This window comes from Quercus suber, unplaced genomic scaffold (assembly GCF_002906115.3).
Source record: "Quercus suber isolate HL8 unplaced genomic scaffold, Cork oak 2.0 scaffold_183, whole genome shotgun sequence".
Taxonomy (NCBI): Eukaryota; Viridiplantae; Streptophyta; class Magnoliopsida; order Fagales; family Fagaceae; genus Quercus; species Quercus suber.
Genome location: NW_027069641.1, coordinates 1,026,488 through 1,049,289, shown reverse-complemented (window position 1 = coordinate 1,049,289; position 22,802 = coordinate 1,026,488). Strand labels below are relative to the sequence as shown.

Sequence of the window (22,802 nt, the reverse complement as noted above, 5' to 3'; positions counted from 1 at the left end):
TTTTTTTTTTTTTTTTTTTCTTTTTTTGGCCGGCTTTTTTGACTTTGGGGGACAAAATTCACTGTTCACGCACTGTTCACGCAATATTTAATATTAAAAGTGGGTCCCACAACACTATTCACACATTTAAAAATTATTTTGCTACAGTGTTTTCAGCAACAATCAGTTTTTATCAACTTTCAGCAACAATAAGTACTATCCAAATGGACCCTATATGATGAACATTAATTTTTATGTAAAGAGCATGGGGAGTTTTATCATTTTAAGTGTTATGTGATATGAGAGATTTACCAAATGTTACCTATTGCACACTGACCCGTCAGAGTTTAAAGAATTGGGAAAGACATGCCAAGTAACATGTTTTTCTTTATCAACTTTTAACCACTGGAGTTTTACTAAACATACTTCTTGGTCCTCCAAATCACGACTCCCAAAATTCCTCCAATGAGACTCATGAGTTTGGATCATGAGCCAAAAAATGAGATGATGTGCTATGAGGTTGAACTATGGGGTTTGACATCTTTTTGTGTAAATATGGGCTATTTTAGACTTTAGAAGAGATTTTTCCAAAATCCATGATAGTGTTGACGTGGTGTGGGTCGCCAATAAAATGAAGCCATGTGATGTGAAAAATTTTTCCTCAACAATTGCTTTCAGTTTCTAATTTTTAAAAGGCAATGAAAAAATGCATTTAATTTAATAAATTTGTCTCATTTAATGAGTTAGTATTAGAGTACAAATCCTAGTAAGAACATATTTTAGTATTTTCTATTTTTTTCTTCAAAAAATTATCATTTTAATTTCAACTAACCAAACATGTTTTTTATTTCAAAAATACAAGAAAATTGTTTTTTCTTTATATTCCCAAAAATCAATTTTTGAAAATAGAAATCTAAAACTATTACCAAACATAACCTTAGAGTGACCTAGAGATCAATTTTGTGGTTGGCAAATCAGCTTGTAGCAACAAGTAACTTTGAAGGCGTAAGACAAGTTTTGCATTTTCATGTTGATGTTTAGAGGGCTTAAGTGCTCAGGCTTACTACATATATGTAAAGTCATGTGAGTATTGCTTGAATTGCAATAACCTTCAATAATAGACTTGTTGAGCTAACCTTCAATAACCTTGAATTTTCAATCGTGTTCACTAATAGAGGCTGATTTAGAAGGTGAAAACTAGAACCATGACAATGAAAGCAACAACAATAACAACAGTAACAGTAAATTAAGCAACACCACCAATAACAATCACAATGAATGATAAAGCAAGTAGAAGTGCTAGTTGAACTCGTTTCAGCTCCAAACCCTCGAGAACCCCTCTAATTATGTGTACAAATGAAAATTGTCCCTTTTTTTTTTATAATTTTATTTCAATTTGTTAGATTTGTTCACTTTAACAACGTTGTGATGTGGGTTTTATTTATTTATTTATTTTTTTTTGGTTGATTGATAAAAGGACATAATCTAAATCATTCATTATTAGGAAAAAAAAAAAAAAGTCATAATTCAAAAAGAGCGATATTACGTAATACAGTACTTTTTTCTTTTTCTTTTTTTCTTTGTTTATAATCAACATTTTTAAACAATAGGAATTGAACTCTAAAAACATTTACTAGAATATGCTAACCAATTGAATTACAAAACTTTTAACCCAAACTCTTGATATTTCAATAAATCTCCAATACTCTTGCTATCATGCATCTAGATTGTTAAATACATGAAATAAAATGATAAATAATGTGTATTTTCCCTGGCTTGAAAGAGAGAATCCTTCTATTCCATGCAAAAACTATCTATTCTCGTGCTTTTCTTTTCTCTTTTTCACAGTGCTCTTGGCCTCTTATTTCTTACCCATATAAGGGGGGAAAACGAAGAACAGCGCTCCCACATGCATTTTTATCCTAAAGAAGACCTCATTGCTCCAAAGAGGTAGTTTCCAGTCTTCCACCCATCACTCCTGAAAAAGTGATCGTTACACATTTCTGTGCATCAGTGACAGTGGCAAGTACTCAATCTCTCCACTGTTATTAACTGCTGTTGTCAAAGTCTGTGTAATCAAATTCTAACAAAAAGCACGCAATTAACTTGACTTAATGATCACAATGGCATTATTTATCTCACCAATTAGGCCTTTTTAATCTCTGTCGGTCTTTATTTTTACTTTTATCTCATCAAACTTTGATGGCTTCCTCCAGGACCTCCACCTCCAATATTTTGAAACTTCTTTTGCTCCTCTCTGGGCTCTCAGCTCTTCTCCTTCCTATTCTTCTTGTTCTTCTTCCTCTTCCTCTTCTTATTATTCTCCATGTCCATCTCCTTCCCCTTCCCCTTCTCCTTCTCCTTCTCCATCTCCATCTCCTTCTCCTTCTTCTTCTCCTCCTTCTTCTTCCCCTCCTTCTTCTTCCATAACTCTTGTGCACTATTTCGAATATTTGTGCTTCAGTTACATAAAATCGATCTGCAAAACCACACCATACCCAGATGTCTGCTTTGAGTCATTGGAACCCTCCATCAACGATATCCCAATTGATACCAGTCCAAAAAACACTGCCTACTACCTCGTTCACACCTTGAAAACCGCAATAAACGAGTTCAAAAAGCTTTCCAATCTGTTCTCTGACGCCACACACTCTAATAATATCATTGAAAAACAAAGAGGAACCATCCAGGACTGCACCGAATTGCACCAAATCACCTTGTCTTCTTTACAAAGATCAGTGTCCCGAATCAATGATGCACCCATTAATGAACGCAAAGTAGCCGATACAAGAGCTTACCTTAGCGCAGCACTCACAAACAAGATCACATGCTTGGAATCGCTCGATTCAGCTTCAGGTCCTTTGAAGCCAGCCATACTGAATTCCATAACTAACACCTACAAGCACGTGAGCAATTCTCTTTCAATTCTGTCTAGCCAATTCCCCCAAAATATTAGCCAACACAGCCCAAATAATATGCACCTCGTGGACGTGGGTGTTCCAACATGGATTTCAAAGAAATTAGAGAGCCGGACTCGGATGTTGGAGAGTGAATATGACCCGAGCAAGGTGCTCCATGTGGCTGCTGATGGAACTGGAAAATTCACAACCATCACTGATGCTATCAACTGTGCTCCAAACAATAGCAATGATAGAACACTTATCTATGTGAAACAAGGGAATTATTCGGAAAATGTGGTAATACCAAGTTACAAGCCAAACATTTTTCTGCGTGGAGACGGAGCTGATGTCACTAAAATTACTGGTAACAGAAGCGTGGGCGATGGCTGGACCACTTTCAGATCTGCAACTCTTGGTATGTTTAGCTAATTTCATCAATTTCATTGCAAGCATGCCTTTTGTTTTACTTATATATATATATATATATAATTTGTGTCCTTCCCTAACTAATTAACCTTTTTTTTTTAATCGTGTAAGTTGTACTCGTGAGGCACAATACATATTCATGAAATAGTGCCCTTTTGTTAATTAAGTTTTTGTTTTTTTAATAAAATAATTATGGATGAGAGATTTGAACCTTAGGCATGTTTGTTGGAATACCAAAAAATGCCAATTAAGTTACAATATTCTAAATTTTAAGTTTGAGCACTAAATAAACTTTAATTTGCTGGGATATAGTTAAGTATTTAATTGATATTAGGGATATTAGAAATTTTACTGCATGAATATTACAAGGCGTCACATAAAACCAAAAAAAAAAAAAAAAAGGGAAAAAATTATAAATTTTACTACATAATTGATATAGTAACAAATTTTATTATTGAATTTTAAAAACATAATAAATGAATGCCTTGAATTGCTTTTTTTTTTTTTTTGGAAAGAGTTTCAACTTATGTTATTCACTTCTGATGATAGCTCTTTATCCTTAGACTAAGACACCAATAAGTTTTTGGTGTAGACAATGATTGAACCTCAAATCTCTTATTCATCTATTAGAGACTTTATCAGTTAACCTAACTAGAACCCACAAAATTGCTTTTTTTTTTTTTTTTCTCTGTGTGTGTGATTGGTGACATCAATTTATAAGAATTATATAGTAGAATTTGTCGCACCCCTAGCATATCTAAAAAAACAATTTAGACACTTCTTTATTTGTTGTTAAAGTGACACCATTCATATATCAAGTCACATTAGTTCATAGGTTTTTGTGATAAAATTAGAACTAAGTTAAGAATTTTTCTAAGTTTCCTTTTTCTTTTATTTGTAACTAATTATTAATGTATAATAAATTGAATTGCAGCGGTGTCTGGAGAAGGCTTTTTCGCTCAAGACATATGTATCGAGAACAAAGCTGGAAGAGAGAAACATCAAGTTGTTGCTTTGAGAGTAAATGCAGACTTTGTTGCATTGTACAAATGCTCCATCATTGGTTCCAAGGATACATTGTATGTCCATTCCTTTCGACAATTCTACCAAGAATGTGACATAAGGGGCACGATAGATTTCATATTTGGGAATGCAGCAGTTGTATTTCAATTGTGTGACATTTTTTCAAGAATGCCAATGTCTGGCCAATTCACGGTCATCACAGCACAATCTCGTAATAGCCCGGATGAGACAACTGGAATCTCTTTCCAGAATTGTAATATTTTAGCTAAAAAGGATTTGTGCTCTAGTGTAAAAAGCTACCTAGGTAGGCCATGGAGGACGTACTCTCGGACAGTCTACCTACTATCCTACATTGATAACTTTATTGACCCAGCTAGATGGACGCAATGGTCCAATGGTAATAATCAAGGATTAAACACTCTGTATTATGGGGAGTATGATAATAAAGGACCTGGCTCATCAACAGATGACAGAATGACTTGGTCAGGGCATCACATAATGGTTTTGTTTGATGCATTTAATTTCACCATGGCCGAGTTCATTTCGGGTGTTGACTGGTTGAAAAAATTAAAAGTCCCATTCCTTGAAAATTTCGGGTAAATTAAATGGATTTGTCTTCCTTTTTTATGGTAAAAATAACCTCAAATGTAGCTAATTAGACCTAGTAATAAATCTCATGTAATGGTATTTTATTTTTCAAGAGTCTTTTAACTTAGTGACATCTTCTATTCAAATCCCCTCCCTATTTTGTTGTTGTTGTTGTTGTTGTTGGTTTTTTTTTTTTTTTTTTTAAAAAAAAGGTAATTGATGCAAGGATTGCATTATATACCGCTTCCTAATGATTTGAAGTTCAAAGTTTGAACTCCTATTCTCTGATGCTATATATGTTAAAAGTCTATACGTTAGGAATTTAATGTGATTCCCAACTTATTTGCATCACTTGTTACTTTCATGATGGTATGTAGTGGCTCGGGGAATATACACATTGATACAAGAAACCAGCCATATGGTTTGTGGAGGTTTTATCTATACTTTTATCAGAGAAAACGTTTAAAACTTCTCGTCTATAGACTATAGTATCTGCCTAATTAATTACTTACCCTTGATATTATTACGTATGATACAATTCCAAATGCAAAAATCAGTGTAGGATACAGTTGTGACCAGCAGATTTGGGCAGGTTTTTTTGTCTTCTTTTTAGATATCCAAGCGAAAGACTACTCAAAACTGCTGGTGATTCGCGCTCTCTCTTTTAACGCTTCTTGACTCTTGACTTTTACAACCAAAGCTATACAACAGTCAGTTTCTGCATGCATGGATGTACTAGATGTAAAAGCATTGGTGATTGGGCTCTTGCAAATCAATTTCTAAGAAGATATGTGCAAAGTCTTATATGTGTTGTTTATGTCTAGTGCTAAATTAGTGGGTTTTGAGTGGGAATAATTGGGTTAAATACATAAAATTTATTTATCTATTTATTATCTATTTAACTAATTACTTTTAATCCAAACCCAACTCAACTTAGCCCATTATCAAGGGTAAACTCTAATCCACCCAATTACCCAATAATCAAAATTACTGAAATGTTCCTAAAACTTAAAAATGTCTAAAATACTCTTAAAATTCTTTAAAATTACCAAAACACCCATAAACCTAAAAAAAAACAAATATGCTAAAAAATTTAAAAATTACCAAAATACCTATGTATGCTGCAAGAGTCCCACTCACATTTGTCTCCCTTGCATTTTGTCTCTGATAGGAGACTTGACTGCTCCAAAGCTGGAGTTTCCGGTCTTCCACCCATCACTCCTGAATTCTGATCAAATAAACCTCCAAATGGGGAAAAGTAGACAAATAAATTAATAAAACAACAAAGTGATCGTTAACATTTTCCAGGTTCCAAGTATTCAATCTCTCCAATGATTTCCCGTAAAATTTAAAAAATATAGGAGTTCATAGCATTGTCATATTACTACCCGGTGCTGTCAAAGTCTATATAATGTAATTCGATCGGTCTTCACTTCAGTTTTTCTCAACAAACTTTATGGCTTCCTCCACCTCCAATATTCTGATACTTCTTTTTCTCCTCTCTCAATGGCGGCTCTCTCAATGGCGGCTCTAGGATTATTTTCTAGGGGTGCAATGAGAAACATAAATTATATAAAATCTAAAACAAAAATGAAGTTGAATATATTGGCATTAAAAAAAAAAAAAAAAACCCAAATGCAAGAAGTTTTACGATTACCTTCTTTGAAATTTCATATATTGAAATCGTTACATGATATCTTTATTATCAATTCTATCAGTTACATTTTTTTTCAATGTACATAGCCAAACAATTATTCATCCACTGATCTCCCATTTGATTGATTGATTTCAAATTTTTTAAGATCTAAATGAGCTTTTTATAAAGTTTAAGAATTAAGATTAACAAATTTATACTTTTGTTGTTGGGCTTTTAAAAAAAAAAAAAAAAATTAGATCAAATTAGTTTGTTATTGGACTTTTTTGTGTGTTTAAAAAGGCAAGATATTGTTAAGAGCATCAGATTCAAACTTATTTTAATTGTGTTTAACAAAATTTTAGAGTTAGAGTGTTCAAATTTTTATTTTATTTGAGGGGTAAAAAAAATAAAAAAATTACATTACAATATATATTTTTGGGGCTAGTTCAGGGGGTTCATTTGAACCCCCTGAGCTTAATGTGGAGCCGCCCATGTCCTCTCTGCACTCAGCTTGTCAAGAACATGGGCTCTCAACTCTTCTTTTTCTTCTTCTTCTTCTTCCACAACTTCTCAGGAATTTTCTTACATAAAATCTATCTGCAAAACCACACCACATTCAGATATCTGCCTTGACACATTGGAACTCGCTATCAAAGATATACCAAATGATAGCAGTCCAAACAACACCGCCTACAACATCGTTTTCACCCTCAAAACCGCAATAAACGCGTCTGAAAGATTTCCATTGTGCTATCTGAGGCCAAAGACCCAAAAAGTATCATAGAAAAACAAAGAGGGACCATCCAGGACTGCACGGAACTCAACCAAATCACCTTCTCTTCTTTACAAAGATCAGTGTCCCGAATCAATGATGCAGCCTTAAATGAAGGGCAAGTAGCCGATGCAAGATTTTACCTTAGCGCAGCACTCACCAACAAGATCACATGCTTGGAATCCCTCGATTCAGCTTCAGGTCCTTTGAAGCCAGCCCTTCTGAAATCCATAAATAACACTTACAAGCATGTAAGTAATTCTCTTTCAATTCTGTCTAGCCAAAACGGCCAAAATAGTAGCCAAGACGGCCTAAATAATAGGCACCTCATGGCTGTGGATGTTCTGACATGGATTTCAAAGAAATTAGAAGCGTGGGCGATGGCTGGACCATTTTCAGATCTGCAACTCTTGGTATGTTTGGCTAGTTGATTCAATTGCATTGCATGCATGCCTTTTGTTTTACTTTTGTATATCGAATAATTAATGTCCTTCCCAGACTCCTTTGTATTTAATTAATCTTGTAAGTTGTACTTGTAAGGCAAAACACATAAATCAGAATAGATATTCATGAAATAGTACCTTCTTATTAACTCAGTTTTATTTTTGATTTTTATAATTCAATGGTTCAGGAAGAAGATTTGAACCTTGGGCATATTTTTATTTGTTGAAACATCAAAAAATGCAATTAAGCTACAATGCTCGAAATTTTATGTTCGAGCACTAAATATAATTTAATTTGTTGGTATATACTTAAGTAATTAATTGATGTTATGAATACTAAAATTTTTACTGTAAATGAATATTACATACGGAGACGTTACCTAAAAAAAAATGGAAAATTCGAAACATATTATAAATTTTACTACTTATATTATACAAATTGATGTAGTAAACAAATGTTATTAGTAGATTTAAAAATCATAATAAATAAGTGCCTTGAATTGCTTTTTTGTGATTGTTGATATCAATTCGTAAACGCTATGTGACAAAAATATAAGTTATGTAATAAAATTTGTGGCATCCCTAACATCTCTAAAAAAAAGAAACTCAAACACTTATTTATATGTTATTGAAGTGGTGCCACTCATATTTCATGCCACATTAATTTATAAGCTTTAGTGAAAAAATTAGTACTAAGTTAAGAATTTTTCTTCGTTGTTGTTGTTGTTGTTTTTTCTTTTATTTTTTTTTTGTTTTTTTTTGTTTTTTTTTTTAATACCTTGTAACTAATTAGTAATATTTAATAAATTGAACTTCAGCGGTGCTTGGCGAAGGCTTTTAGGCACAAGGCATTCATATTGAGAACAAGGCTGGAGTAGAGAAACAACAAGCAGTTGCCTTGAGAATAAATGCGGACTTTGTAGCTTTGTACATGTGCTCTATCATTGGTTACGAGAATACATTGTACGTCCATTCATTTCTTCAATTCTACCGAGAGTGTGACATATGCGGTACTATAGATTTCATAATTGGGAATGCAGCAATTTTACTTTCAATCTTATACCATTATTTCCAAAATGCCAATGTCTAGTCAATTCACAGTTAATACAGCACACTCTCATGGTAGCATAGATGAGTACACTGGAATCTCCTTCCAGAATTGTTCAATTGTGGCTCTATGACGGTAGTTTGAGGAATGCAATAGTCTTGCAATGTTGATGCGACTTCTAACGGTAGTATGACTACCGAAGAGTTTTGACGGAAACAATAAGAAGCCAAAGAAGATGAACACAGCAAAAAACATCGAGGAAGACAAAAATTGCTCTTAAATACACTGCAAGGATAGAAAACCATGGCCATAAGAAGGTGGCTCTAATACCATGTTACAAATACTGAATAATTGTATTGTATTTCTCACTCTGAAATAATATACATGAGTGTCTTTATATAAGAGGCATATGAGTGCAGTATAACTAAGAGTGTAGTATAAGAATGAGTGCTATACAAGTAATCTCGTTGAGCCTAAAGCCCACAACACTTTACACATTAATAAACCCAAACTCTTGATATTTCAATAACTCTCGACTACTCTTGCTATCATGCATCTAGATTGTTAAATACATGAAATAAAATGATAAATAATGTGTCCTAGCTAGTATTTTCCCTGGCTTGAAAGAGAGAATACTTCTATTCCATGCAAAAACTATCTATTCTCGTGCTTTTCTCTTGTCTTTTTCACAGTGCTCTTAGCCTCTTATTTTTTACCCATATAAGGGGGGAAAACCAAGAACAGTGCTCCCACATGCATTTTTATCCTAAAGAAGACTTCATTGCTCCAAAGAGGTAGTTTCCAGTCTTCCACCCATCACTCCTGAAAAAGTGATATCAATCGTTACACATTTCTGTGCATCAGTGACTGTGGCAAGTACTTAATCTCTCCGCTGTTATTAACTGCTGTTGTCAAAGACTGTGTAATCAAATTCTAATAGAAAGCAAGCAATTAACTTGACTTAATGATCACAATGGCATTATTTATATCACCAATTAGGCCTTTTTAATCTCTGTCGGTCTTTATTTTTACTTTTATCTCATCAAACTTTGATGGCTTCCTCCACCTCCAATATTTTGAAACTTCTTTTGCTCCACTCTGCGCTCAGCTTAACAAGAATATGGGCTCTCAGCTCTTCTCCTTCCAATTCTTCCTGTTCTTCCTCTTCCTCTTCCTCTTCCTCTTCTTATTCTTCTCCATGCCCATCTCCATCTCCTTCTCCTTCTCCTTCTTTTCCTCCTCCTTCTTCTTCCATAACTCCTGTGCACTATTCCGAATATTTGTGCTACAGGTACATAAAATCGATCTGCAAAACCACACCATACCCAGATGTCTGCTTTGAGGCATTGGAACCCTCCATCAATGATGTCCCAATTAATACCAGTCCAAACAACACTGCCTACTACCTCGTTTACACCTTTAAAACCGCAATATACGAGTTCAAAAAGCTTTCCGATCTGCTCTCTAAGGCCACATACTCAAATAATATCATCGAAAAAAAAAGAGGAACCATCCAGGACTGCACCGAATTGCACCAAATCACCTTGTCTTCTTTACAAAGATCAGTGTCCCGAATCAATGATGCAACCATTAATGAACGCAAACTAGCCGATACAAGAGCTTACCTTAGCGCAGCACTCACAAGCAAGATCACATGCTTGGAATCGCTCGATTCAGCTTCAGGTCCTTTGAAGCCAGCCCTACTAAATTCCATAACTAAAACGAACAAGCACGTGAGCAATTCTCTTTCAATTCTGTCTAGCCAATTCCCCCAAAATATTAGCCAACGCAGCCAAAATAATAGGCACCTAGTGGACGTGGGTGTTCCTACATGGATTTCAAAGAAATTAGAGAGCCGGACACGGATGTTGGAGAGTGAATATGACCCGAGCAAGGTGCTGCTGACTGTGGCTGCTGATGGAACTGGAAACTTCACCACCATCACTGATGCTATCAACTTTGCTCCAAACAATAGCAATGATAGAACACACATCTATGTGAAACAAGGGATTTATGAGGAAAATGTGGTAATCCCAAGTTACAAGACCAACATTGTTCTGCTTGGAGAAGGAGCTGAGGTCACTAAAATTACTGGTAATAGAAGCGTGGGCGATGGCTGGGCCATTTTCGGATCTGCAACTCTTGGTATGGTTGGCTAATTGATTCAATTGCATTGCATGCATGCCTTTTGTTTTACTTTTGTATATCGAATAATTAATGTCCTTCCCAGACTCCTTTCTATGTAATTAATCTTGTAAGTTGTACTTGTAAGGCAAAATACATAAATCAGAATAGATAGTCATGAAATATACCTTCTTATTAACTCAGTTTTATTTTTTATTTTTATAATTCAATGGTTCAGGAAGAAGATTTGAACCTTGGGCATATTTGTATTTGTTGAAACATCAAAATATGCAATTAAGTTACAATGCTCGAAATTTTATGTTTGAGCACTAAATATAATTTAATTTGTTGGTATATACTTAAGTAATTAATTGATGTTATGAATACTAAAAATTTTACTATAAATGAATATTACACATAGAAAATTCTAAACATATAATAAATTTTACTGCGTAAATTATACAGATTGATATAGTAATGAATATTATTAGTAGATAAAAAAAAATCATAATAAATAAGTGCCTTGAATTTCTTTTTTTGTGATTGTTGATATCAATTTGTAAAGGCTATGTAACAAAAATATAAGTTATGTAATAAAATTTGTGGCATCCACATCTCTAAAAAAAAAGCAACTCAAACACTTATTTATATGTTATTGAAGTTTTACCACTCATATTTCATGCCACATTAATTTATTAGCTTTAGTGATAAAATTAGTACTAAGTTAAGAATTTTTCTCTTTTTTTTTTTATTTTTTTTTTATTTTTTTTTATTTTTAATACCTTGTAACTAATTATAATATTTAATAAATTGAACTTCAGCGGTGCTTGGCGAAGGTTTTTTGGCACAAGGCATTCATATCGAGAACAAGGCTTTCATATCGAGAACAAGGCTGGAGTAGAGAAACAACAAGCAGTTCCCTTGAGAGTAAATGCGGACTTTGTTGCTTTGCACAAGTGCTCCATCATTGGTTACAAGAATACATTGTACGTCCATTCATTTCGCCAATTCTACCAAGAGTGTGACATATGGGGCACTATAGATTTCATATTTGGGAATGCAACAGTTGTATTTGAAGCTTGTACCATTATTTCCAAAATGCCAATGTCTAATCAATTCACAGTTGTTACAGCACAATCTCGTGATAGCCCAAATGAGTACACTAGAATCTCCTTCCAAAATTGTTCAATTGTTGCTACTACAAATGATTTGGACTATAATTCTACCAATGTGAAAAGCTACCTAGGAAGGCCAAAAAGGATGTACTCTCGGACAGTCTACCTAGAATCCTACATTGGCAACTTTATTGACCCAGCTGGGTGGAGGCAATGGTCTGATGATGATGATGATCAAGAATTAGACACTTTGTACTATGGGGAGTATAATAATTGTGGACCTGGCTCATCAACGGATGATAGAGTTACTTGGCCAGGGTATCCCATAATGAATTCTTATGATGCAATTAATTTCACAGTTTCAGAGTTCATTACTGGTGTTGAATGGTTGGCTTCCAATATAATTCCATGTGATTTTTAGGTTAATTTTTTTTTTCCTCTTTCACGTGGATCAAATGGCCAAAATAATTTCACTTTTTCAAAGATAGCTAATTAGATATTGTAATAGCTATGTCTCATATAATGGTACTTTATTTATTAAAAATCTTGTAACTCAGGTATTCTCTTGTGATCAAGTCCCCCTTCCCCTTTTATTGTAAGCAAATGGATTCTTCCAATGTGGCTAATATTTGCTTACAATGTACATTTTATATTTTATTGTTTATTTAAAGTAATAATTATCCGATGAAAATAATCATGTGCTGCAAGGATTGGATTATATATTACTTCTTAATGATTTGAAGTTTGAACTCCTACTCTCTAATGCATTGTAGCGGAGCTTAAAGTTTAGAATTTGATGTAATTCCCAACATGTTTTCAAGATGGTATGTAGTGGGTGGGAAAATACAAAAAACAAACCATATATATGGCTTGTGGAGGGCTTATCTTTATTACTTTTATCTCAAAAAACGTTTAGCAATTTTCGTCATTATTATGTGCTCAATTAAGTGCTTACCCTTGATATTTTTACGTATGATATAATTCCAAATGCAAAAATCAATGTAGGACACAATTATGAGTTACGACCAGCAGATTAGGGCAGGTATTTTTGTCTTCTTATAAAATATCCAAGGGGAAGATACACCTGCTGTTTCGCGCTCCCCTTTTAACGCGTCTTTGACTCTTGACTTTACATTATGTTTGGATGTAGATATAAGGAAAGGAAAGAGAAAGGAAAAGAATAAGGGAAGGGGAATGAGAAAGGAAAGAGAAAAGAAAATATTTCACTTGGTGTGTTTGAATATAGGAAAGAAAGAAAAGAAGAAAATGTGAGCATTCTTTCTTTTGTTTGGTTTGCAAAATAAAGAGAAAAGAAAAATGCATACTTTTACTTTTATGCCACTACTAATGATAGAGAAATTAATATATTTCAACACTCGTAATTTCTTGAAAGTATTAAGAATATATTAGTCATTTTATAGTACTATAAAGTGGTGGGTCTTATAAAATTAGTAATCTCCCTTCCTTCTATTTCTGCCCAAATTAGGTTGATACCAAAACAGTGGGCCCCACAGAAAAAGAATCATTTCACCTCATTTATTTTTCTTCTCTCTTGTACAACCAAACAGCGGAATGGAAATTTCTTCCATCATTTTCCCTTCTTTTCTCTTCATTTTCACTCACCGTTTCCAAACACACTGTTACTGTTTTACAATCAAAGCCAGTTAACAGTGCCTGCATGCGTGGATGTACTAGATTCACAGCAAACTATGTTACTTTCTTTTTTTTCTTTTTTCTTTTTTTTGGTTAACAAACTATGTTACTCTTACACACACATTGATATCTTTTATAAATTAAATAGGTAAAATCTATTACACATTTGTGCGGTTGCACAAGTTTGAAATTGTTAGTCTATTTTACAATTTCAATTCTGAAATCGTGAGTTATACAGTGCCCAAAATTTGATATCCATTCACCATTGAAAACATTGGTGATTGTCTCATGCATAAATTCAATTTTTGATTAAAATATGTGCGGAGTCTAAATCGTGTTGGTTATTTCAGAACAATTTGAAATATTTTAGAATATATTAGTGGTCAGTTCATTAGAAGCCTTAAGCAAACTATGGTGCTTTCACACATATTTGTGTAGTAACTCATGGGCGTAACCTTTTTAGAAGAGAAGATACATGGAAGTAACCCTAATTTGGGAATTTGTATGAAACATATAAATTTAAGATTAATGATAATCATGCACTTCCTTTTCAAGGATAAATTATTGTTGGAATAGATTATATGTCATTCTCACATATATTACACTTCATTTTTATGTCATCTTAAGATAGATTACATGTCATTCTAGGATAGACTTTACTATTGTATCATTGCGCATGTACATGCATGCATATCATTCTTTTTTTTTTTTTTTTCTTTTTTTAAAACCAAACGCTAGTTATTTTAATTATTCTTTAAATTAGGTATTATCATTTTAAAATAAGCGTTGTGGGCTACCTAACACCTACTCCAGACATAACCAAACTTTTGAATCTTGATTTATAGTTTGAGACATTATTTTATTTTCTAGTTTAGCTTAAGAGCCTTAGGGTTTTCTTAGTTAAATATATAAAATAAATTTGATTAGACTTAAGTGACCAATCACACCTTAGAATCTTAATGATTAGTGATAACTCTTTAAAAATAAAGATATAAATAAATATTCATTCACATACACCCCCATAGTGTTATACACGCATCAAACACATGTTAGCTTCTATAGCCAACACACATTGTCAAAGCAAATTTGCAAGCCCAAAATACGAACGCAATGTCGTTCAGGACATAGTAAGAATCAAGTACGACAAAATCATTTAAATTTGTTTAAATGATGTGCTATAGAGGGAGGAAATCCTTCTATTCCACCTAAAGAAACCTATCTAGTCATGTGCCTCCAAAAATAAAATAAAAATATAAAAGGATCTGAATCCAACTAATTAACCTAATGGTGAGATTCACTGTAAATATAAAAAGAATATAAACTATATCATTGTGTTTTAGGAGCCGGACCCAATAATTTTGGGTGCTAAGTTACCCATGTATACTGCAAGAGTCCCACTTACGTTTGAAAAGGAGACTTGACTGTTCCAAAGCCGGGAGTTTCCAGTCAGCCACCCCAATGGCAGCTCTAGGATTATTTTCTAGGGGTGCAATGAGAAACATAAATTATATAAAATCTAAAACAAAAATGAAGTTGAATATATTGGCATTATAAAAAATAAAAAAAAATAAAAAAAAAAACACCCAAATGCAAGAAGTTTTACGATTACCTTCTTTGAGATTACATATATTGAAATCGTTACATGATATCTTTATTATCAATTCTATCAGTTATATTTTTTTTCAATGTACATAGCCAAACAATTATTCATCCACTGATCTCCCATTTGATTGATTGATTTCAAAATTTTTAAGATCTAAATGAGCTTTTTATAAAGTTTAAGAATTAAGATTAACAAATTTATACTTTTGTTGTTGGGCTTTTCTTTTAAAAAAAAAAAATAGATCAAATTAGTTTGTTTTTGGACTTTTTTGTGTGTTTAAAAAGGCAAGATATTGTTAAGAGCATCAAATTCAAACTTATTTCAATTGTGTTTAACAAAATTTTAGAGTTAGAGTGTTCAAATTTTTATTTTATTTGAGGGGTCAAAAAAAAAATTACATTACAATATATATTTTTGGGGCTAGTTCAGGGGGTTCATTTGAACCCCCTGAGCTTAATGTGGAGCCGCCCATGCCACCCATCACTCCTGAATTCTGATAAAATAAACCTCCAAATGGGGTAAAGAAGCAGATAAATAAATTAAATAAACAACAAAGTGATCGTTAACATTTCAGTGCAACAGTAACTGAAACTTTCGGTTTTATGGAGGCTTTTCTTCGTCTCTAGATCTGAGATATCAATCGACTTCAGTTCTTTGCTTTATTCCCACCATATCCACTATAGCTTGTTCCGCCATATACTAACCAAGGCTGGGATAGAGAATCACATTTCCTTGAGACTACAAGTCTAAGGGAATTTGTAGTGGCTAAAGAGGGGAGAGGATACAACCCTTGAACTCCCTTCGTCATTAATCATGGATGTTGGTACAACAGTTGAAGAGGTGAAAGGATTGCCATAAAATCTCTGAATAATCATGGGCCCTTTTAATACATGAGTAATTTCTTTTGTTTTCGTTTTTGTTTTTTTGATTGAAACGCGTGAGTAATATTTTAATAAATTTTTTTTACGAATTTCTACATAAAGTTGTGCATTGTGACACCATGAATAGGAATGAAATCTGTGGACATTATAGATTGAAGACCTTTTATTGAGTATTTAAGGTTGCAATAAGACATCCTCTCATGAAATGTGACATATATAACAGCCAAAAATGGGCAAATGTCCCTTTCACACAAAAAAAATCTAGCAAAATGTCATTTTTCTCAAACTAATTAAGGAAATGTCATTGTTTTCGATTTTCTAAAAGTCGATTTTCAATTTTAAACTCGAGTACCATATGAAGTACTCGAGCTCATGGAACTCGAGTTACTTGAAAAAAAGCAAGTGGAACTCAAGTTCCATGAACTCAAGTACTTCACATGGTACTCGAGTTCATCGAACTCGAGTTCCAAAAAAAAAAAAAAAATTCTTAAGTTCATGTTCGCTATAACTCGATGTTTCAAAAATCGAGTTTTACATTTGAAACTCGATTTTTAGAAAATTGAGTCTCAAAATAGGGGCATTTCCTTAATTAGTTTTAGACATGAGGCATTTTGCTGGATTTTTTTGTGTGAAAGGGGCATTTGCCCATTTTGGCTCGTATATAACTAAACAAACTTAAATAATCTAGAGTAATTTTCGTACTACTTGGCCTAGCATTGAAACGTAAATTATAAATTTGGTCCTTAACCTTTACACTGAATATCTATTTAACCCCTAATCTTTTGGTATTTATATATTATTCAAGGGACACTAATCACATTCATTTACATTTCATTTTATTCTTTACTTATTAGCTAGTAATATAATAAATGAAACTTCAACTGTGTTTGGTGATGGCGTTCTAGCCCAAGACATACGTATTGAGAACATGGCTGGAGCATAGAAACATCAAGCAGATGCCTTAAGAGTAAATGTAGACTTAGTTACTTTCTTTGGGTGATCCATTAATGGTTACCAAAATTCTTTTTGACAATTCTAACAAGAGTGTAACATATGAGAGATTATAGATTTCATATTGTTAGAAATATTGAATGCAATCGTATTGTATTTCTTGATGAAAGAATGTACATAGGTGCCTTTATATTAAATGCATATGTGTGCAGTACAAGTAAATATGTGTGTTATACAAGTAACCTAACTGGGCCTAAAGCCCACAATATATTATACACGTTAACAGCTCCCCTCAAACTCAAGGTAGATGTGAGACCAGCTTGAGGTTGTCAACCAAAGTACAAAGGCGTCCCTTAGGATGTGACTTAGTGAAGATATCTGCAAGTTGATCTTTAGAGGAGACTGAGATCAGCTTGAGAGCACCATGGATAAGATGAAAATGGATAAAATGACAATCGATCTTGATGTGTTTAGTCCGTTCATGGAAGACATCATTGTGAGCAATATGAATAGCACTCTGGTTGTCACAATAAAGAGGAGTAGCAGAGGATGTAGACACACCTAAGTCTTTGAGAAGCCATCGTAGTCAAAGGAGCTCAGATGTGGTATCAACAAGGGCACGATATTCTGCTTCAATATTGGAGCGGGCCACATGAGTTTGTTTCTTACTTCGCCAAAAAATCAAAGAAGAACCAAGAAGAAAGCAATAACCAGTGGTGGACCTGCAATCAGTGGGATCTCTTACCCAATCAGCATCAGAAAATGCACAGAGAATAAGAGAAGACTGAGCAGAGTAGAAAATACCATAGAAGAGAGTGCCCTTTAGGTATCGAAGAATGCGTAGAATAGCAGCATAGTGAGTTGATCGTGGTGCAGACAGATACTAGCTCATCTGGTGAATAGCATAGGAAATGTCTGGACGAGTGACGGTGAGATAAACTAAACTACCAACCAAGCGTCTGTAAAGAGAGAGATTAGACAATGGTTTTCCCCCTGAGGGAGTTAGATGCGCATTAAGCTCAACTAGAGTGTTAACAGTCTTGCTATCAGTGAGTCCAGCTCGAGACAAGAGTTCAGAGGCATACTTGGCTTGAGTAATATAAAGTCCATCTGTAGAATGAGTGATTTCAAGGCCCAAGAAGTAGCTGAGATGTCCAAGATCTTTCATCTCAAACTGCTGACTGAGAAAAGTCTTGAGTTCTTGAATGCCACTGAGATCATCACTAATTATGATCATATCATCCACATATAGGAGAAGTAAAATAATGTCTTTGTCAATACGACGAAGAAATAATGCAGAATCATAGTGATTGGTCATGTAACCCAAGCAAGAGATGGTGGAGCTGAATTTGGCAAACCAAGCTCGTGGTGCTTGTTTAAGGCCATAAAGTGCACGTCGAAGGTGACAAACTTTGTTTGAGTCAACAGAGAGACCAGGAGGAGGTTGCATATACACTTCTTCACTTAAATCCCCATTAAGGAATGCATTTTTAACATCCATCTGAAAGAAGTCCCATTTACTGGCAGCAGCAACAATTAAAAGGGTACAAACTGATGAGATACGAACAACCGGAGCAAAGGTCTCTTCATAATCAATCTCATACTCTTGTGTAAAACCTTTTGCAATAAGATGAGTTTTGTAGCGCTCAATGGACCCATCAGAGCGAGTCTTAATCTTGTAGATCCACTTACAACCAACTACAGATTTCCTAGGAGGAAGTGTCACCAAATCCCAAGTATGGTTTTTAGATAATGCATCAAGTTCCTCTTTCATTGCAATTTGCCATAAAAGGTCAGTGGAAGCCTCACGATAGGTGTGAGACTCGTGTAGTGTAGCAAAGGCAGTGTAACAGTGATAGTCAAGTAAATGTGTAAGAATAGATCTTAACTGAGTTGAATGATGAGGTGGAATGTCTTGTGCAAGATCTTCAGGCAGAGCAGGAGTAGGAGACCCAAGCTCAGGATTGGGGTTGGGTAGCTCGTCTTCAACCTGTTCATCTTCCACCTGTTCATTAAAGGGTGAACTAGGAAAGGGATTAGTGATATCTGGTAGTTGGACAGAGAAGTCTACAGTAACAGAATCAGGAGCAACTACAGGAAAATCAAGAGCAGCTATATAAGGAATATGTGCCTCATCTGGAAAAAGATCTAAGATAGATGAGGAAGACAGGAAAACACTGAAATGAGAGAGCTCGACAAAAAGTTGATGTTCCCAAAGGACAACATTGCGGGAGATACGAAGACAATGAGAGACAGGATCATAACACCTATACCCCTTTTGAATTTCGCCATAACCAAGAAAACAACAAAGCCTTAACCAAGGCTCAAGTTTGTTATATTCATGTGGCTAAAGAAAAACGAAACAAGCAGAATCGAAGGAGTGAAAGTGGTGATAGTCTGGAGGTGACCCAAAAAGGCGCTTATATGGAGTTTGATTTTAGATAACAGGACTCGGAATGCGATTAATAGTATGAACAACATGAAGAGAAGCTTCACCCCAAAAAGGAGCAGGAACTTTGGCAGAGAGAAGGAGAGCACGAACAGTGTCAAGAATATGACGAAGTTTTCATTCGGCTCTACCATTTTGCTGAGAGGTACCTGGACAAGTTAGTTGATGAACAGTGCCATATGAATGCAAAATAGCTTGGAAAGCATATTGAGTATATTCAAGAGCATTATCAAATCGAAAAATTTTGATACGTCTGGAAAACTGAGTTTCAACCATGTTTTGCAGAATTAGAATATACTTCCAATACTTCAGAACAATGTTTCATATTAAAAATCCAGCTATAGCAAGAGTAATCATCAACAAAGACAACAAAATATCTAGACCCACCAATACTAGAGACAGAGGACAGCCCCCAAACATCAGAATGAATAAGGTCAAAGATATCAGTTGATATTGATTCACTAGTATTGAAAGGCAAAGCTGGTTGTTTTCCTAACTGACATGAAACACAATCAAAATTTTCTGTAGACACTGAACCTAACAAACCTCTAGAAGCCAATTGTTGTACCCGAGAGGAAGATGCGTGACCAAGTCGAGCATGCCAAAGTGCAAGGGAAGGAGTGGAAGAAACTGTAGCAGCTGCAGCAATAGAAACAGGAGCAACAAGTGGAAGACGAAGGTTATCCACAGGAAACATACGCCCAACTCTGGGACCGGTCCTAAGCTCCTGTCCTGTCCTAGAATCTTGCACAATGCACCCAGAATAATCAAAGGTAATGCGATAATCCAACTCAGCTAATTGTCCCACAGAAAATAAATTATAAAAAAGGTCAGGAACATTAAAAACTATAGGAACCGAGAGGTTGGAGGTTGAAACTGAAACTATATTATGACCAGACATTGTGGAACCATTTGCTGTGCGAATATTAAGAGGGTGTGGTACAGGTTTAAGGTCAGAAAATAAGGACGAGTGAGGTGTCATGTGATTGCAACAAGTAGAATCCATAAGTCAAGGGGTAGGAGACATACCAGATAAAGCTGAGAGAGAAGAGGAATAAGATGCATTACCAACCATACGAATGACATTGGCGATGATATTTATAAGGTCATCTCTGGAAATGGAGAAAGTAGATCCTGAAGACTTAGACTGTGCAGAGATGAGAGTCATTGGCTGGTCACTCTCAGTATTAGCAACAATAGCATCAACAATTAAAATAGCCGATTTGTTGCGACGGTAGCAAGTCTCAATATTGTGGCCAAAACGTTTGCAAAATTTGCAAAAACGTTTGATGGATTGGCTGCGATGATTATTGCAATAAGAAGAAGACCTGTCCTTATTCTTCATTTGGAAGCAAAATATGCAAACACAGACTGCAAAAATGAAATCTACGCGAAAAACTGGGTAAGGAGCACCTAGACTGTAAAAAGTCAACTCTAAAGAAAAGTCAACTGTCAAAGTCAACGCTGGTCAACAGTCGGTCAACGATGACGTCAGCTGCTTGGTGGGTGGCGTCAGCAGAGGAGTGAATGATGACGTCAGCCCTAGGTGACGTGGCAGTATGACATCACTGATGACATCAGCAGGTGTAAACTGGCACGTGGCAGCGCGTGAGTATGTCTGACGGCGCATGGCGACACGTGGATCTCTGTCGCAGAAACTTCTGGCGGCACGTGAGGGCGCGTGCTGTCTCCGATGAGTGCGAGGCTTTCACCGACAGGTAGACCGTTTCAAGACGATCTCAGTGATACCTCTGAAATGGGATTGGAGCAATATTGGCGGCGGGATGACAAGTGCAGTGATCTGTGCAGTGTTGCACTCCTTAACGATAGTGGCTGCAAGTCCAAAACTCGAAGAGAATGGCTGGAAGAAGTCAGAGGTTCAACGACGAAAGGCTGCGGCGACTGTTGTGATGGCGGAAGCGATGTTAAGAGTGGAGTAACACCAATAAGAACAAGACTGCTAAGAAAATGTCAGAGTAGTGGCTCTGATACCATGTTAGAAATACTGAATGCAATTGTATTGTATTTCTTGATGAAAGAATATACATAGATGCCTTTATATAAGAGGCATATGTGTGCAGTACAAGTAAATATGTGTGTAGTACAAGTGAATATGTGTGTTATACAAGTAACCTAACTGGGCCTAAAGCCCACAATATATTATACACGTTAACACATATTTAGGAATGCAGTGGTGGTATTTCAAGAGAGTAACATTATTTTTAGAATGCACTTCAAGCCAATTCACATTATCACAAACATAGTCTCGTGATAGCCCAAATGAGGACACTGGAATCTCCATTCAAAATTCTCAATTTTGGCTTTAGACGATTTATTTTCTAATTCTAGCAGTGTGAAAATTAAGCTACTTAGGAAGGACATGGAGGATGTACTCTCAAACTGTCCACATGGAGTCCTACATTTGGGTGGATGCAGTGGTCTAAGGCTGTTAGTGAAAATCAAGGATTAGACACTCTGTTTCGAAAGGTATGAAATTTATGTAGGAATGGCAACGGGTCGGGTTCGGGCCGGGTTTTTCCATACCCGAACCCGACCCGTGGGGCAAAATCCGTGGCCCGGACCCGGCCCGTTTAGGGTACCGGGTTTTTTTCCGGGGCCCGGACCCGCCCCAGCCGGGCTCATGGGCCCCGCGAGCCCCGTTTAGGGATTGGGCCCAATTCGTGGCCCAACCAAAAAAAAAAAAAATACAAGCACAAACACAAACATCAACAACACAAATACACGGCAACACAGCAACAGCAACACAAATACAAATACAAATCAATCAACATTGAAGCATCAGTCTTACTGAAATGAGATTTTTAGACAATAAACAATAAATAAACATAAAAAATAGAGGAAACAAAACTCCATTTATGGACCGATTCTTACATGAATCCTCAAACATGAAATACCCAAAAACAAAAACTATTAAGAGGAAATGAACCCAAAAAAAAAAAAATAAAGAACTCAAACAGTAGCTTCATCAGCGGTGGTTTCAGCAATCTTCGCCTGACCTCACAAGATTCATGCTCCTCCGTGACAAACGGCGACCACCACGAGATCCGTGCACCTCCACGACAAACGACGACCACCACGAGATCCGTTGACGCACAGCGACAGAGAATGTCTGTTGTGGGAAAAGAGTAGAGGCAGTTTGAAAGTTGGGGATTAAGAGTTTGGAAGCTGGCTTCGTGCTTCAACACCAAAC

General features: G+C 35.3%; 1 protein-coding gene and 3 pseudogenes across 1 annotated transcript in view; all 4 read left to right on the top strand.

The window, feature by feature from the left end:
* The window catches only part of LOC112019971 (probable pectinesterase/pectinesterase inhibitor 12), a 7,964-nt gene extending 3,036 nt beyond the window's left edge, over positions 1 to 4,928 (top strand). The window contains exons 3-5 of the mRNA XM_024052531.2: positions 1,181 to 1,250; positions 2,440 to 3,294; positions 4,240 to 4,928. Of these exons, the coding sequence (XP_023908299.2) occupies positions 1,181 to 1,250; positions 2,440 to 3,294; positions 4,240 to 4,928 (1,614 nt within the window). The remainder of the gene's footprint in view (positions 1 to 1,180; positions 1,251 to 2,439; positions 3,295 to 4,239) is intronic.
* A 354-nt stretch (positions 4,929 to 5,282) lies between these two features.
* LOC112019982 (probable pectinesterase/pectinesterase inhibitor 12) lies at positions 5,283 to 8,948 on the top strand (annotated as a pseudogene).
* A 919-nt stretch (positions 8,949 to 9,867) lies between these two features.
* LOC112019993 (probable pectinesterase/pectinesterase inhibitor 12) lies at positions 9,868 to 12,475 on the top strand (annotated as a pseudogene).
* Positions 12,476 to 21,284: 8,809 nt separating this feature from the next.
* Positions 21,285 to 22,802, top strand: part of LOC112020012 (probable pectinesterase/pectinesterase inhibitor 12) — a 9,413-nt pseudogene continuing 7,895 nt past the window's right edge.